The following is an 18,601-nucleotide window of genomic DNA, read 5'->3' as shown; positions in this document are numbered from 1 at the left end:
CAGAGTCAGAACTAAACGTGGAGAGGTAGCGTTCAGCTTTTATGCTCCTCATATGTGGAACAAACTCCCAGAAAACTGCAGGTCTGCTGACTCAGCAGTTTTACAACAGGGTTAAAAACTTTTCTATTTGCTGCCTCTCATCAAAACTGTTAAATTCCCTACAATGGAACTTTTTTTCTTGCATTTTATCCATTTTGTTTTGGCATGTTTCTACTGTTTTTATTTAATTTCTTCTATTTTTATTTGTTTTTATTGCTTCCTGCAGCCTGCTGTAATGTTTTTTATGTTTGTCTTGTACGTGAAATGTGCTATACAAATAAATTTGCCTTTCCTTGCCTTACAAAAAAAAAACAAAAACAAAAAAAGGCCTTTAATACAGCTGCAGTAGTTCAAGAACTGCTGGAACAGTAGCAGCACTCTCCCGATTTTTTGCTGAGCATCAGTTATGTCATTTTGCCCACAGCAGAGAAAAGACATGTTGACGAGGTAAAAGCTATATTTACTGGCTTTGAATCCAACTGACAATAAACTGAGTGACATGTACGCCTGCATGTGGGTTATTTATCATTGCAAGAATAACTATATTTAAACTTTTTACCACAACATACATAAACAAAGAAAAGCGTAAACATGTCATTATTGTTCTATCGCACAGTCAAAATAACAACATTCCAACCAAGAGGAGCCTAGATAGCCTTTTGTTCCCAATGTCAATTTAGGCAGCAGCAGAAATCAAAATGTAGTTAGCAAAGGTCAAATGATTCAATAACAGTGCAAATAATCATCACAGTATTAGGGCTGTATCGAGTAAACTTTAGCCTTCAGTGAAGTCGTGTGATTTTATTTCGTGAGGAGGAAGGACTGACACTGACAACTGATTTATAAATTTGTCTTCAAAGAAAAAGTATTTTCCAAACTGGCACCACACATATTCAATGCAAAAAGATGATCAGATGTAATAATAACCTGAATAAGGACTTATAACGGTACTACAGTACATATAGGTTCCTTTCTTTAATTAAAGATATTCCTTCACAGGAAGAAAGAAATCAGAAAGACAGTTTTTAAGTTTTAAAATAATTATGTGACTGGGCCCATATGTCAAAAGTGAAGGACAGATCCTTAACAGCTGCCGTCTTGTCACATCACCAAAACCTCACCAGAGGACTGTTTCAATGTCAAACATACTTCTTTGTTCTGTGTATCACTGCTGTTCTCAACACACCCACAATCCTTTGTGTGCATCCTAGATGCTGCAGACAGAAAGCTTGTTAGTTAGTTAGAAAGTTGTTAGCGACACAGTTTTCTACCAAAAGACAGTCGTATACAAATAGCCATGTAAATCCATATAAAGCCATGACAACTTTTCCGCTGTTATGTGGTGGGTGAAGTTAATAGTGTGAGCGATGCTGTGGTGTTTAAACACTTGTTAAAGCTGCTCTATGATGTGTTGTCCAAATAAAAGGTAGGGCTCTTTAAAAGCCTGAGAAGGATGTGCCTATAAAGGACTTCCCCTTCTGAGGAAGCATCCTTCACTTTGAGAAACACCCACTCTTTCTCAGTGTCCACGTTGCATTATCTGCTCATGTTCTTATGTATTATGAATGAATGAAATGAATGAAAAATACTTTATTAATCCCAAAGGGAAATTCAATTATAATAATGTATAGTACCATGCAAACGCACACACAAACATCTGCAATCAATTATGTGTAAAACTGCTAATTAAAAAATAAAATAGACAAGTGATCTGAAAATGACAGCCTCCTGCTGACAAACACAACTTAATTGTTAAATGGGCAAATAATTCTTTCTAATGCATCATTTAATGCTTGTTCTCAACAACTGTGGCCACAGATCTCCCAGGTTGTGTGTCGAAAGCTCATTGGGGAGGGGGTTGTGCTGACTGGGTACTAAAGTGGTGAGGTGGTAAACATAGCTGGCAACATTGCACTCGGATTAGGATCTTGTATAGATGATAAAGATTCAAAGAACCAATCAAAGGAAACAGAAAGGCTGTTTCTTGGAAAGCTTTGCAGCCCACAAATGCTGATCACCATTAACTGGATTTTCTTTCCAAGCAACATATTGTTCAGTATATTTAAAATAAAAATCATATTCAATATAAAAATCAAACAGATGATTTTCTCGTCTCTTTTCATGTGTTTTCAATTCACACATATAAAAAATAATAATTGCATTTCACGTTTACAGAGACAAGATTAGCCTTGCTTTTCAAGAAAATTTAACTCTAGATCCCAGACTCAAACCTTAGCGGTTTCGTCCACGTGTAAACGAGCGGCCAAAAATCAACTGTCAACAATTTTACTGTGTCGGTGCCATGGTGTAAACAGGGCTTAAAATAACTCTATGCAACATCCAATAGCAATTTTTCCACAATTACATCCACCATCTAGTAAGTTAGTTCTTTTGCTCCATCTACTTCAAAGCATACCGGTTTATGTGTTATATGTTAAGATTTTTAAAAAATACGAAAACTTTCCTGGTCATGAGTTAAATTTCATCAAACTTTCATCATTATAATATTTTCAGTTTGATGTTAGTGGGATTTAAAGATGTCCCGCCTGCAGGACCAAAAACCTTCCTGCCCTCAACCATTAGCAACGATGCTAAAAGACTTAAAAAAAAATAAAATAAATAAAATAAAATAAAAAATCGAGACTTACCTTTCGGATCCCTTCGACTTCAAACCCAGTTAGGTTAGCGTAAAGAGAGTGGTGCCTCTTTCCTAACAATGACGTGGTGAATTTGGTAGTAGCTGGGACATCTTTGTCCGAGAGCCCATGTTGCTTTTTGTCAGGCTCCCCCGACCCCCTCAGTTCCTGCTGTTGTTGCCCAAGAGCTTCCCCCTTGTCACGGCTCTCCATCTCTGTGTGTGCCGGTGCAGATTTGGGCTGCTCAGACCGGGTGCACAGGTCATACATCACTCTCTGTCAAAGTCACACAGAGCAAAGTGGATCTATATGACCAAACGAGGAGCCCTGCCAAGACCAAGACATAAGAAGCTCCCATTTGGTGGAGGAAAATGACACAGATCAGCTGTTGCCGGATAACAAAAACACAGGAAGGATGCGGTCCTCTTTCTCTCCAACAGTTCATAAGCACCAGTGCTGTTTCTACACCTAGAATAAAGTGTCTAAAGCACAGAAAAGTACTGTTACTGCCATGGTTATCAGTTACCAAACAGTCTCAAAAAATTGTAGCTGAACATTTTTAAAAAGCATTAATAGTGCAGGCTGTTGATGCTTGAATTAAAGCCATTACAGACGAACAAGAAGCAGTAAGGTACCTTCACTCTCACTGCGCAGTGACGTTTCTCTAAAATGAGGACAATCCGATCCACAGGGACAGAACAGAAATTCAGCCTCAGCTTGTGAAGGCAGTTCAATGAATGTCATCACGCCATAGCATTCTTACGCATATTGTTATTAGTATTTAACACAGTGTGACGCTCAGTCCTGCTCATTGCACTAACACAGCCCGTCTCTTCCTCGCCGCCCTGCCAAACGACAGGGTTCGTCATAAACCAAAAAAAAGGGAGACACACGGGCAGACTTCTTACCCTGCGTAACGTTTAAACAGCTTGTAGGCCCAAATGAAAACAGAAACAAAAAAAGATGGGGAAAATAAATAAATAAATAATAGAGATGGGTCTAACTAACAGGTCTCCTCTCCAGTCTCCATTCTCTCAACGAGGCTGAGATGTGGGAGGCATGATGACTCCTCAGCTGTGAGTCTCTCATCACTGCAGCCGTGTCAAAAAGCATTTCATCCAGATGCAACTCGACTCGGCAGGGCTGCATAATCCCATCTCACTTGCAACGCCATAAAGGTGAAGAACGAGGATGAAGGGAAAAATGTGTGTAAGACGGCGACTTTCCCTGTGAGGAGGGGGGCAGGGAAAACTGCTCCCCTCATCCTATCACAAAAAGGCAGGCTTTGAGAGGAGATCCAATCATTAGAGCTGCTGGAGCCCGTTTCCATGGAGATGACGCTGGAATGATGTTGGCTGCCTACTGATTGTTCAAGAGGCAGTAGACACTGCAACAGAGGGAGGCTGCAGACGGCAGGCAAAGGAACAAGTGTGCCCCATCAGAGCAACTCTAATATTTTACTGCAGCCGTTTACTAGAGCAACAAATCAAATGCCTGACAGGGTGATGGAGCTCATATTGAGTATTTTAGCCTCAGAAAATGGATAATAAAAAGAAATGCTTGTAAAGAAGTAGGTCTGTTACTACAAAAGATAAAGTCACACCATAGAAGTTAGGATGACGTTTAATGCTTCAGTCCATTGCAAAAAGATCAGATGCTCTTTTAGTTACTCCACTAAATTAAAATGAAGGAGCACAGCTGCTTAATAAATCCTTAAATGAAGCTGTTTAGAGACCCCATTTACAAGGGCAGTTTCTTATCTGGTATATAAGGAGCAGCAAACTAAGTTAAATTAAACTTCAAGCCATATATCTTTTGGGTTAATGTTTTATAAAGAAAAACTGATTTTTTAAAGCGGTTTAAACTGAATTTGCTATGTAATAACGGCATTTCATGGGTGGTACCACCTCTGCTAATAGAGAAATCACCTCTAATCCTAAAAACCTAAGCTTTTACCACGCTCTACATGCTATATATGTTTCTGTGATGTGACACAATAATAACACAGACTTATGTCTGGTTTACTCAGGCTTTTGAGTGGGCCCTTACAACACTTTGATTTCTTTCTTTTTCAGCCATTCTGTTATGTATTTGCTGCTGTGGGACAAGTGTTCTGTAGCATGATCTAACACTGGCCTCACATTTGACTTTGGTTTACAGAGGAGATTTATGATCCATTTAATGAGTGCAAGGTTGCCAGATCATGTGGCTGCAAAACAAGCCCAACCCATCACCCTTCCACCACCATGCTCGGTAGCTGGTATGAAGTGTTGGCGCTGAAACACTGTGTTTGGGTTTCCAAACATAGCACTCTGCATTTTGGCCAAACATCTTCAGTGTGGTCTCACATATTTAAAGAACATTGTTTCCGAAGTATTGTTGCTTGTTTAGATGCAACTTTGCAAACTTATGCAGAGCTGCCATGTTCCTTTTAAATGGAAGAGGCCCTCCTTGTCTCCTGGTAACAATCTTTGTTCTTTTTCTGTATTTTGGCTTAATTTTTTTTTTTAATAATGTGTGAAATAATTTGTGTTTGGTTTATCTGAAGCTACATTTTCCTCATTTTTAAGACCTGGAAAAGATCTTATGATTTCATGATGATGATTTTATTATGCATTGATATGTGAAGCATTAAAAATCAAAGAGATTGTGCTTTGTTTTTACTATATACTCCCCGTCTGACACTAAAGCATTTGTTTTGCCGCAATACTTCTTTTCACAGCAGCAGACTATTTAATTATTTATTAGGGTTTGCTCAAAAGAACATAGGTTTAGTAGCCCATAGCCTGAAACCAGCCTTGACGTGCACACTTTCTACTCTGTTTCTGCTCTTTGTATTGTTTGTAATTAAGAGCCTGATTGGCAATACTGCTGCTGGCAGTACAACAACCGACAAAATATAACGTCTGCATCCATGTTCACCTCAGTCACTTCAATCTTTAAGTTTTAATAAGGGCTGTCAAAATTATCACATTGATGCAAAGAGATTAATCTGTGGATCTGACATGTTACTCTAATTTATTTTTTTTTACACATTAATACATAAACAACAAAGTTATTTACTCAAACTTGGTCCACTTTAAATCATATGATTAGGCCATGAAGACAGCATCGTGCTCTAAACCACAGTCTGCTAAACACAGTGTTAGCTACGCTAATATGGCAACCCAGCTAACAAGCAGCTTTCCAAAAAGCCATGCAAGAAATGGCTCAAGTTAGTGACATTCTTAAAGAGTGCAGTCAAATGTTTTATCAGTTAAGTCATCTAAAATAAAAAAAGGAAGATTGATGTAGCTATTTATAAATTTATTTCTTTATGAAATGATCATGGACTTGGAAGTGGAGAACATACGACTGTCAAAAGAAGCAAGAGAGTCACCCAAACGTGAAAAGCTGCAGAGAACCGTGCAAGATGCTGCTCATAGAGACAAGCGTCTCAACCTTTGCCTGGTTTGCCTAAAGGAGAAACTGGAGAGCAGGGTGCCGAGGAAATATGTGAGACGGATCATCTGCGAGGTACTAGGGATATATCTGTCTGAAAACGAGCGCCAGCGAGCGGACCGGTCCCTACGGCCGATGTCTAATCATCATGTGCTTCCACAGCTATCTGGAGCAGTGTTGAAAGGTAGGGAACGATACCGGGACAAGAGGGAGACAAGGTGGCAAAGAAAAAACATTTTGTTCTTCCCTGACGTGACCAAGGAGATGGTGGAGAAGAGGTAAAATTTTTTTGTTGTCAGGAAGAAGCTCCATGAGACAGTTGTCCGCTTTGCTCTGGCCTATCCGGCTGTGATATGCTTTTCATGGAAAGGACGCATGGTGAGCTTTGAGGATCATCGAAAAGTCATGGAGCTCATCAAAAAGAAGAACCAGTGATCTTTTTCCTTTTTTAGAAAGAGGTTTTTGGAAAACTTGGGGGATGGCTCGGAAAATCTCTACTGGAACCCCCCTGACTCTACCTACTGGGAGTCAGATCAGAATCACCACCAAGAATATCGAAAGCAGAAATTGGCCTGGTGGATGTTTTTATGCTTCTTGTTAGAGTGGCAGAAGTGGGTCAGTGGATTGTAAATTTTGGATCAAGTTTGAAAAGAGGAAAATGAATAATTAATCAAAGGTTGAATTGCGCTCCAACAGCAGTCCCTACATCGCTGGCTGTATGCCTTTTTTTCTTCACAGCACTGCACCCTGTTGAATTCAAATTTTAAAAAGGTGCTTGTGTACTGCTTTAGTTTAAACAATGGACTTTTAAACATTTTAGCATTATGTTTAGTATAAATATCTAAATGAAATTATAGAGTACTTTGAGAATACTCCAAATCGGATACAACAAAATATTCTGCTGTGAAACCTTAAATAATGTCATTAATGTGGATGTAAGTTTGATGCATAGTACACCTTACCTTATGATAACCCCTCCATAGCAAGCACATTTCCCCAACAGCAGAGGTCTTCCACTGAGGGGAAATGCCGCAAAACTGCTCAAGGACCAAGACAAAGAACCCACTGATCCAGCCCAATAAGTCCAAAGTTCCTGAAATGATGGAGCATCTGCAACTAACCCCATTCACAAAAATCAAAAGGATCTAATACTAAAGTTCCAGGACTAAATACTTCAAGACAACCTCAAAAAACCCATGTACAAGAATGAGGAAAAATATGCAAACATGGCTTATGTGGTAGGAAGATACACAGTCCTCTCAACTGTTTCATACTATGTCAAGAACACACAAGAGGAAATAACAGCCAAGACCCGCTTGAAGGACAAGAGGCCTGCAATCTAGTAAAGAATACAGCTAAATTCATCCGACACATTTTTCAGATATGAAAAGAAACAAGTGTTGTGTTCTGATAAAAACATTTGTTTCGTTCATTTCTTATACAATGAATGATAAAAAGATCATGACTGTGTGTCAGTGGCTGTCACCTGTTGATCTCACCTAGGCCACGTGTTCATTATGTGTTTTTTTTTTTTTGATTGCTGAATAAATACAATGGTAAAGAATAAAACCCTTTAAGTTAAATTGAAAAGACAAAATGAACCCTGTGGTGTGATATACCACACAGCTGTGTTAATCTGGTCTGGATTTCTTTGCTCAGTGTAGTTTTGAAAATGGAAAATGTAAATTATTGTACTGATCCAAAATAATCAGTTTTCCAAGAGTGTGGAAGAAAACTACAGATGAGCGATACACCAAAGCGACTTCCAACATACTAGATATCATTGCTGTTGGCAAAAACCTCCTATGTCCAAAATTCAGGATTTTCTTTCTTCATAAATTAGTACTATTAGTCATCCTTTATGTCTGTCTGTAGTTTCACAAATATTTAACCAAACATATGATGTAAAACACAACACCAAGTTTGATGACATTGTGTCCAATTATACAAAAACCCTAGTTTTATTCATTTCTTGAAAAATAACAGGTTTGGACATAGGAGGTTTGCTCCCGACAGCAGCGATATGTTATATTCTCACCTTCTGAATGATAAAATATGAAACTGCTCACCTCCATGTTTCTTTGCATGCATTTGGAGGGCGATGAATCATCTGACCCAGTGGACTCAGCCAAGGCGGACCACTGGTTCTCCTGATCCACATGAAGACTGTTGTGAGGCTGACAAATCTTCAGAGTCTTGCTCTGACAGGTGTCCCCTACTGCAGCGGTGATGCATAGAGCAGCAGATGACAAGTCACTGCCTGAAGAATGCTCCCTGTGATCTTGTTTGGATTTCTTTTTGGGCAAAGTTAGGACAGGTGCACTCAGACAGAGGTTACTGTTTACCTGAGTCTGTTTCCTTTGCAGGGTTTTAGCTACATGGCTGCTGGGTCCTACACTCTGATTCCCTTGCAGTAGTCTTCCATGGGTCTCTAGCAGGTGGCAGAGGAAGATGGCCTTTTCTAACTCAAATTCCTGCCTATGATGCAGTTTATAAGCTGCATGCTCATCATTTATCTTCTCATACAGCGTCAGCAGCAACTGCTCCAAAGTTGTTTGTCTGCTGTAAAGACTAAAACTCCTTTCCTCCGTGGACTCGACCTTGTCACATTTCCCTCTGTCTTTTACATTCACTGTTTTTGCCAGAAGATGTCTGCATCTGTTTCTGTCCTTTTGGCACCATTTTCTGGCTGCCACCTCCCTCAAAGCCCTCTTATGTTCCTTCTCGGCTTCTTCTCGTAGGTGCCTAAGCTCCACACGGAGCTGCCCACAGGCCCACAGCGTTCGGTTCCTCTCCACTTCCAGAACAGCATGCAGCCTCCCTAGCTCTCGTCCATACTCCGTCTGGTCCTGGCATGATCTCTTAGACGACAGTGCCAGAGGGTTATCCCTGTCTTCCCTCATGGTGCCTCATTGACAGCACAACATGCAAAGTATTCTTTTCTACAGAGGGCTCATGCATCATGACAGAGAGGAAATGCAGGGGGGGATTTTGGTTTGGTGGTTAGGAGGCATGCAGCATGCAAGTATTACCACTGGAGAGATGAAATGAGACAGTGTAGGATGTGAGGGAAACGGGGAAAATGGTACAGATTAATGTAGTGTTAAGAAAAGAAATATCAAAACAGCACAGATCAAGCACATATCCAATGTTCCTGTTCAAAATATTATAGAAAGAGCTGAAGAAAAGCATGCAAAATGTACACCCCCCAAACACTACAGAAAAAATGTAGTAAACTAGTAAACTGCAATCAAACCCTAAACTATGACGTAATTAATTTTGATGACATCCGCTTTATGAGCGTATTTCTAGGAGGAGTCTACCAGCCACACGAGAATGCAACAAGTTAACGTCCACTTTACAACACAGTCTCTTTAGCTTCGGTTTCATTAAATGGTTTTACGCATGACTAACTGAAATTAGCGGTGTCCATATGGACGCTGGGTTACGTTTCATATTACAGAGAGGATTGAGACTTCGCTGATACAAGCTAATTAACTAGCTTAACACCGCTTTACCAAATATTTTCACATGGTCAAATAGGTGGTAATGAAATTTTACTATATGAAATGACATGGAATTCCTGTTATATTGTGGCTGGTACAAACCCCTGAAAGAAGCTAGTTCGTGTTGTTAGCTACTGTTAGCTTACCTTTAAGTTTTTGAGCTACAACTTATATAAAACTCACCTCTTAGCAGACTCTATTATATTTTAAATTTTCATCACTGTGGCTATCTTCTTCCAGACACGGAACTTTTAGTTGGCATTAAACAAGCTGTGTAAAACCACAGAAGTTGGCAACGTTAGTTGTTAAAGGTCCAGAGTCATGCAAGAAGAGGTTTGTTTATCTGGCACAGTGTCACACACGGTCCCTGTCCAGCGTTATCCTGCTGGCCCAAGCGGTGCCGCCTTCAGGTGTGCTCCGCCCTTCTGGCATCATTTAAAAAACTTCTGTAACCTTTAAAATTTTATTGGTCGATTTTAATAAATATCGTTACCACTTAAATTAAAATAAAAAATGTTATACTAATTTTCAGTGTAAATACATATACATTTGTTCGCATCATGGGGCAGAAGCGGAGTACATTTACCAGAGACTGTTCCAGAATCATGACAGTTTATGGGTGTTTAGCTTTAAGAGATTGTTTTATGCATCACAGTTTGTCATAATTGCCGCTGCAGTTGACTAACTTTAAATAGGATTTTTCTTTCTTTATTTAATTAATTATTTGGCTGCTGTAGTTCCAGTAACAAACCCAGAATCACCGACAGTCCATGAATGCAATCCAATGATAGATTCCAATTCATGGTCCACAGTCGAACCAATTTATGGGACATGGATGACGACTAGTGGCTACGTGGTGCAAATGCTGCATAGTTTGTTTACATCCTCATAGAATGAATGACCCTTAGTAATACATATCTGTTTTCGAGTGCATAGCCAGCAATGATACGTCAATATTCAAAAAGAATAGCAAGACGGGACATTCTGATATGTTCGAACATGAGTGGACACTTCACAATGTGGAAGAAATTGAGCAGGGTCTTTCAATTTCTATATTTTTAAAAAAAGCATTTTGTCATTTTTTTATTCTTGATCATCTGTGGCAAAAGCAAAAACTGCTGATAAAAGTAAACTTTTAGGCTATTATATTGGGAGAATTTACAATTTTTTATGTGAAAACAGCCAACTTATAAAATCTGAACTTCATGTGAATTACAGTATCAACTGATACCTTTCTCTGTAATATTTTTATTTAACTTCTCACACATATCTTTTTTGCTTTTTCAACTAAAATTACTTTTTCAACGACTAAAATTAGTGAAAGAAGAGGATTTTTGGTAACTGAATATGTGTCTAAGGGCTAGTTCTACCAATCTGTGGTTATTATAAAAAGCTGTGGTAGGATTGAATCTACCAGTTGTTTCTAAGTGAGAGACTAATTCCACACAGAAAGGCCCTAGCTGGTGCAAATTAGTAAATTGCTGTTTGCAACAGTGCTAGTTACAGCATCAACGTGCGACAGCTCAAGTGCAAGCAAAGTATAAGGAATTAGAAAACACCTCAATCAACGCAAGCTTGGCTTAAAAGAAATCATGCATGCATAACAATATTATTACTATTTTGCCATTGCCACCAACCAACAGTTAGAAAGATATAATCAACAGGAATCCACTGTTAATATGTCCACAGGACTTTGAAATGCTTCCTGAAATGCTTTTATCTTTGGAGGGGGGGGGGGGGGGGGGGGGGGGGGGGGTCTGTGCGGCCTGCACTGCCCGGTGCCCCTGCCCTGTCGAGCTGGGGGGCTCCAGTCTGGGGGCCCCTCTGCTCTTGTCTGAGTGGGCCGCTGCTCTGTCTGCTTTGGCTGTCTTGGCTTGGTGCTCCGTGGACCTGCTGGGCCTTTGGGGCCTCGGGCTCCCCCAGTCCCCCTCTGATCGGGGTGTGGCGTGATCACGGCTTCCTTGCAAGCACACTTTTCTTCCTTGTTGCATGGTCACACACACACGTTCCCACGTGCATGCTCACAAACGTGCTCTTCTCTCCATCTGCTTCTGACTAGATGTTGCTGATGTGTGAGTGTAGGTACTTTTTCCTGCAGGTACGTTTGATGACTGCTGTACTTTTTCATATCATCATTATTCTATTTTCTTTATGTACCATGTAGTACTGTGTAGTTTATTTTATTTATTTATTTTTTTTTTGTGGTGTGTTTTAGGCAGCCTAGACAACTGTTATTTACACATTTTAATCCTGTCCCCCCCTTTCCTCTATCTCCCCGGCACTGACATAAAAAGACTAAAGAAAATAAGATTACAATAAAAATATCATGGGCAGCCATGTATATAACATGTCTCCCTTGGTAGAGCAAATCTGTCAAGCAAAGTATGGCACACAGACCACCGTTCTGTATGTTAGGATGCTGGACAGGACAGGGTAAAAAATAAAAAAGAAATGCTTCCTGAGTTCATAATTTGTTGAAAGAAAAGATACTGAAATATATAAATCCTCAAAGGTATGTACATACCTTTTCAATATCATGTTGCCAGAATCCATCATTAGCTGGCCATAAGCTACTGGGTGGCATTTGTATCATCGGAATACTACTCTGTATTTTTGCTGTATTTCTTTGATCACTGATGCACGTGCGGCAGCTGAGCATCCCTAAGTGGTTTGTGTTAGTTGTGAGGGTGAAAGATGCAGGCATAGACACAAAGAGAGTGTCATGGCATACCAGTCAAAATTATCAGGGTGTCATCGGACCGCTCTCTCTCTCATTCCCATCTCTATCTGCTCACGTGTGGCAGACTGTTGGGAAAAACCAAAACCAAGAGAGAGAGAGAGAGAGAGAGAGAGAGAGAGAGAGAGAGAGCAAGAGAGAATCTACTGCAATAATTCCGCCATTGCATCTGCTGGGACATTCTTTTGCAGGCTGAGTATTACACCTGAAAACACCTCTGCACACACACTTCTGTACACACTTCTTGTATCAGTCGTGTTTCTGTTGCTCTGATCTAAAGATGTTCACATTTCCATGTTTATATCTTTATATGAATTTAAACTTCGCCACACATCTGTATTTTTTAGATACGTTTCAGTACCATCTAATCCTAATAGCCCCTATTTATGTGTTGTGGCGAAGTTTTACTTATTTATTTATTAACCTTTATTTAGCCAGGAAAATCCCATTAAGATTAAAACCTCTTTTGGAAGAGAGTCCTGGACAAAAGGCAGCAAAAAAGTATCAATTACAACAATTAACAGTTAAAATTAATTACAAATTAAGAAAAACAGGTACAAGTTAAAGAGGCTTTCTCAAGTGCTCTCAGTGTGGATTTAAAGTCATTCAATGAAATATTTTATATGTTTTATTAGTTTCTGTAAAACCACCAACAGTCTGGAAATTTAAGACAAATTTCACCATCATCCCAATTAGATGATTTATATTATCATATCAAATCACATCATATCAAACTTTATTTATAAAGCACTTTTCATAAGAGCAGCATTAAGATCTTTACACAATAAGAACATTTTTATGTAGTTTTACCAGCTGATTCATACTTTGTGTAGTTATCTTTTCTTCACACCACCCGTGAATTTATGTGATATGTTAGTGTCTGTAATTTGAACAGAAAGAACAGATCAAGTAAACGTCTGTGAATAGTTCCACTCAGACAAATGACCAGAGGCCGGTATAGTGCTGCCTTACACTCTTTTATTTCCAGGATACTGTATTTTCTTTATTTTCATTGTGACCCTTCCTGTCAGGAACTGGCACCACTTTGCATGGTCTGTGTGGGATGTACAGTCTCAAAGAATAAGGTGGCACTGCCATCTTTTCTTAATGAATATAAAACCCTGAGGGTTATGTAATGCACCGACAGTATTTTGATTACCCTTTGTTACCTTTTATTAACTGTTTTCTGGAATCTTTTAAATACGTTAGATCGTGCTTGTTATTGACCCACTAAGTCATAAAGAAGACTTCATTCATTCATTTTCAAGTGAAGATATTAGGGAAAAACCTGAACTAATGGCATTTATTTTTCATCTTTACTTATGTATTACCCTGTTGGAGTCTAGCAGAATTTCTACCTGTGGGACAAAACACGCTTTCTGTCTTTATGACCCAGTTCAAGTAACTGTCCATGACAAAGGTGTCATGGTGTCATGCTGTCCTAAATTTGCCAACTTCATATTCAGTATATTCATATGCAGATAAAAAAAAAATTTGATAACACAAAAATTTGTGAAAACTCTACCAGTAATCTTTGAATGTTCAATTTCTTGAATAAGTCTACACCAGTCTACCTGAATAAAACATACACCAAGACCAAATACACCTCACCAAAACGCTGACATCATAGCATAGCTTCCTGTGAGTAACTTCATAATTCCCTATTGAGAATGTTCCATTTGCTCACATTGTGTGTCTCTGTTTAGAAATTCAGCTGAGATAAGAACAGTCTTCCTTGAGCCTTTTTCTCCATCAGGCCTTTTCTTTGAATCTGCCATAAATGTCTCAACTTCAAAGAGAAAACTGAGTTACAATAAAAGCTACTAGATATGGTTTTTTTTTTTTTTTTTTTTTGCTTTATTTTAGGTCTCGGTGTGTCTGCTTGTGAAGCTAACAAAAGTCAAACCCACAAAAACTATGACTCATTATCAACAATATAATCAGGATACACCATTGTTGAGGAAATAATACAATTACGTAACTGATGAAAAGAAACTTTTCACAGTAACTGAAGAGCAAAGGAAATTTTTTAACTTCCAGTCACAGCCATATATTAACAGGGTGAGGCTTGACCTGTGGCTATTCACTGTAAACCATCTTCCTATCATCATGTAGCCGGGAAAGTAAGTTCAGAACCATTCAGTTACATGTGCACCTATCAACCCATGCTAGAGGAGGGATCTCACCTGTGGATAAGAAATTATTGTTTGCTGCATACGTGGGTTTTGTTGGCAAAAAACAATATCATCCCAAAGGTTTTAACAATAAGAGATAATATCTCAGTGTAGTAAGTAAAACTAGTGATACGCATATAATGTTGTTCCTCCTTGTTGAATACAGTTAACACTTTCAAACAATGTAGTAAAACCATCTCAAATCTTTTGTTTTGTTGTTCAAATGAATAAGGCTTAAAGGCTGTTCTTTCATTCTTGACATTTAACAAATAATATGGCATATGGTGTGTCTAGGATGTACATGGATGAAAACTGATTAGAGACACAATGGCTGACTAATTATCTTTTTTATTTTTGACTAAGGATATATGATTTAACCCTGAAACACCATGTGTATTATAGTTAATACAGTTTAGACATATTGCATCATTTTATGGTAAAAACTTTGGGACCTGGTTTAAAAGTCAATTTTTTTAGGCTCCTAAAATGCCAGTTCCATGTAAATGAAATGTCAAGTTTTTTTGTTTTAATAACTCAAATTTGACCATAAAAGTATTTCATTCATAATAATTTGGTCTTTTTATTTTTTTTGCTTTAAATACCAGAAATATATTTGTCCTGGTTTGTAGGGCCACCATAGAGGGGCTACTCCATCATGCATTGACATGCTGGAGTGAAATTCCAACTAATTATCTTTACTCTGTCTATCTGTCTGAAAATCTTAGTTAAACTGTGAAAAGATGTAGAAACAAGTTCTCCAACATATCTTTTTACAAGGTGACTTATTTTCTTACTTCACCTAGCTAGCTAATAGCTACTTATCTATGGCAATATACCATCTATCTGCAAGATTGCCACTGTAAAGCCACTATAAAAGGCAAGCAAGGATAAATATCTGCACTAAACTGCTGAAAATTTTGTGAAACCCTTTATTCAGCTGCTGAAGCTATTAATGTATAAGCTACATTTTCAAGTTATGCAAAACACAAGATGCTAACATAACAACAAATAGCTGAATGGAACATACTGACGTTTCCCTTGTAGAGACAGTATCTAAATGGTCAGTGAATATTGATCATGTCACTGGAAAACTTTTTGAAATAAATGATGAAACTGAAAGTGTATATAGATAACATTAAGAAAATAAAAAATGAGCTTAAAGCAGTTTATAAACTTTATTTGAAAATGACTGAAATGACATGCCTAGCTAATGCTATTAGCTCAGTGTACTACTAATTAACTTGTTAGTCACCTTCTTGCAATATTACTTATGTTTAAAAGTTACTGTTTTTTCCCTAATGCACAAAAGTGTGAAGACAAAAAATAAAGGTTTTCAGGGCAAAATTCTAACAGAGTGTGGTGACACGTTTTCTCAGTAGTCCTAGAGGTCCATTTAATGAACTTAGTGTAACAGAATCCCTACAGTTTGGCTATGTCATTGATTTATGTGACACCACAAGAAATAATTCTGAATTCGTCCTTAAAAATTCTGACAATGGCTATTAACAAGGCTGCACTTTTATCCATAGCTCAGAATGGATTAGTGTTTGGAAACTTATGACTCTTTTGACAGATTCAGTGAGGCCATGGGCTTTTCCTAAAAGAGTAGAATATGGCATATGTCTGGAATATATTGGAATGATAAGTAAGATTTTAACTTATTTATGTACTTTATGTCGGACTCAGTCAGTCAACTCTTGCCTGACTGCAACTCGTCCAAAATCCTGCAGCCCGGCCCCCTAACCGGCACCAGAAAACAGTCATATTACACCGGTTCTATAGGATTTGCACTTGTCACCTGTTTCATTTCATATTGATTATAAAATTCTTTTATTTGTTTTTAAATGTCAACATGGCCTCGCCTCACAGTATCTCTCCGACCTGCTCCAGCCCTACACTCCTGCACGTTCTCTCAGGTTGGCAGATCACTCCTTGTTAGTTGCCCCTAAATCTAAGTTGAAATCCAGAGGGGACCGCTCCTTTTCAGTTGTTGGCCCCAAACTTTGGAATGCACTGCCCCTGCATCTGCTTTTAAATCCTATTTAAGATGTACCTTTTTTCATTGGCTTTTAACACAGCTTGAGTGGTCGACTTTTTAAATGTTTTTAAATTTTTTTTTTTGTCTCATTTATTCTTCATTATTGTTTTATTGTGTGTTACTGCTGCTAGTCCATTTATTGTTTTTATGCTGTTTATTTAAATAATTTCTAAGCCCAAAGCTGTGTACAACTTTGTTGTTTTAAAGTGCTTTATAAAAAAAGCTGGATTGGATTGGTATGGGAAACACATGATAACTAAGCAGACGTGACAGCGCAGCTGAGCAAACCTGGTGTAGTTTTTGCAGCCTTGAAAGATTCTTTTTATAAACCCTGTTGCAGTTTACAAATAAAGCATACTCCATTTTTCTGGCAAACAAACATTTCAGCCAGTTATATGTCAGTCATCAGATTTTTGTGGAACCCATCGCCTCATAATCACAGTCTTCTTCTTCAGAGCACCTTTCTGTGGGAGAGTCCTATACACAAACACACACACGAGCACACAGAACTTAAGCCACAGCCTCGTCTCTCTCAGCGAGTGTGTGCAGGGATGATCAGGACCGCACCTTCTGAGAGCGCCACCTGAAACTGGAGATGCAGGGGTACCAGTAAAGGGTTAGCTTTCATTGTCTTTGTCTTTTTTCTTATGCCCCTCCTGCTTCTTTTAAACATAGACAGTATAAGCGTCAGAATATTAACATACAATGTTGTGGTATTTATTGTTTTACGTAATGTCTGTCACTGAGGCCAGGTATTTATAGTCAAGCAGGGTTGAGGAGATGAAAGACCTAATACACGTTGTGCTAGATACTCGGAGTTTTCTGGCTCCATTTCTGCACAGTTTCTTTATTTTCTGTGTGACTTGTGGAATTAAGCTGCTTCCTATTTGAGCTTTGATGACATTCTTTTAGGTTTTTTGGGGGGAGGAAACCTGTCTTATTTTTATTCATTTTTAAAATTGTGGGTCAAGAAAAATACTTTTACAACAGGTATGTATTTATTTTCTGTGAATACTTAGCTCTTGCTTTATTTAATTACATCATTTGGTTATTATACTTTTCAACATGAACAAACATAACTCCATGCTAAATCAGTGGATGCTAATATCTTTACGTTTACCCATTTGCCCCCCTCCCCCTTTTTGTCACTAATGGAGTTCTTAGCACTTTTTTTTTTATTTGTTTTTAATTACAATGTGAATTGTAATCATCTTTGGCCCAAGGTGACACATGTACCTTAGACATTCATGTTCCACAGTGTTGTAAGAATTAAGATCTCACTGTTTTGAACACGTTTAAATCGTGTGTATAATGATCTAAATTTCTCTCTATTACTGAATCAGATTTCCCAGACAACTTTCTTCTTTTACTTTTGTTACTAAAACAAAAAAGATTTTAGGGCATATTAAGAGCATGATAATATTCCTTGCTGACAAATGCATTCATTCTCTGTTTAAACAACACTGTGTTTAACAGGCTGATGTTATTCTCTGGTTTATCTCAGATATTAGAGGGTATTTTTGTGGGGCTGAGATCTTTCAGCTAATTCTCAGCACAGGGAAGTGAGAAGGGAGGGGAAGCAGAGCCGACACAAAAGGCAACATTATTCCCCAGCGGATCTGCGCTACATTCTACTATGAATGGAGTATTGAAAAACATAACATTGGGGACTAGATTATTTTTCATCCCTCATAACTGAGCCATTTGTCCCAGAGTTTCGAGTGGTTTGTTGGTACAGTCTGCAAATGAGGCAGCCGTGGTTCTTGAGCACAGTGCTGGTGTTAAAATCCCCACCTCCCAATTGAACATACAACGACTTCTCTGTGGGCCTCTAGCCTTCTGCTTCTCTCTATTTGAGACGATACAGACAGACTGGAGCTAAATGAAAGTCACTGTTCAGTGCGTTTTTTTTAACAGCTGTTTAGTGTTTTGTTGTCACCACTTGGCTCACAAAGGTTGCATCCAGTTTGCCCCCACAAGCCGAAGATGGTTGTATGTATACAGTACCAAGGCTTACAATCTTAACATGC

General features: G+C 38.5%; 1 protein-coding gene across 2 annotated transcripts in view; it reads right to left on the bottom strand.

The window, feature by feature from the left end:
* Positions 1–9,964, bottom strand: part of LOC121654022 (RIMS-binding protein 2) — a 61,945-nt gene extending 51,981 nt beyond the window's left edge. For both annotated transcript variants that reach the window (XM_042007859.1, XM_042007860.1), the window contains exons 1-3: positions 9,806–9,964; positions 8,186–9,150; positions 2,688–2,951 (exon numbers count right to left, since the gene is read on the bottom strand). In XM_042007859.1, coding sequence (XP_041863793.1) covers positions 2,688–2,951; positions 8,186–9,019 — 1,098 coding nt within the window. In that variant the 5' untranslated portion in view covers positions 9,020–9,150; positions 9,806–9,964. The remainder of the gene's footprint in view (positions 1–2,687; positions 2,952–8,185; positions 9,151–9,805) is intronic.
* Positions 9,965–18,601: the final 8,637 nt, after the last annotated feature.

This window comes from Melanotaenia boesemani, chromosome 15, assembly GCF_017639745.1.
Source record: "Melanotaenia boesemani isolate fMelBoe1 chromosome 15, fMelBoe1.pri, whole genome shotgun sequence".
Taxonomy (NCBI): Eukaryota; Metazoa; Chordata; class Actinopteri; order Atheriniformes; family Melanotaeniidae; genus Melanotaenia; species Melanotaenia boesemani.
This window is presented reverse-complemented; position numbering and strand designations above follow the sequence as displayed.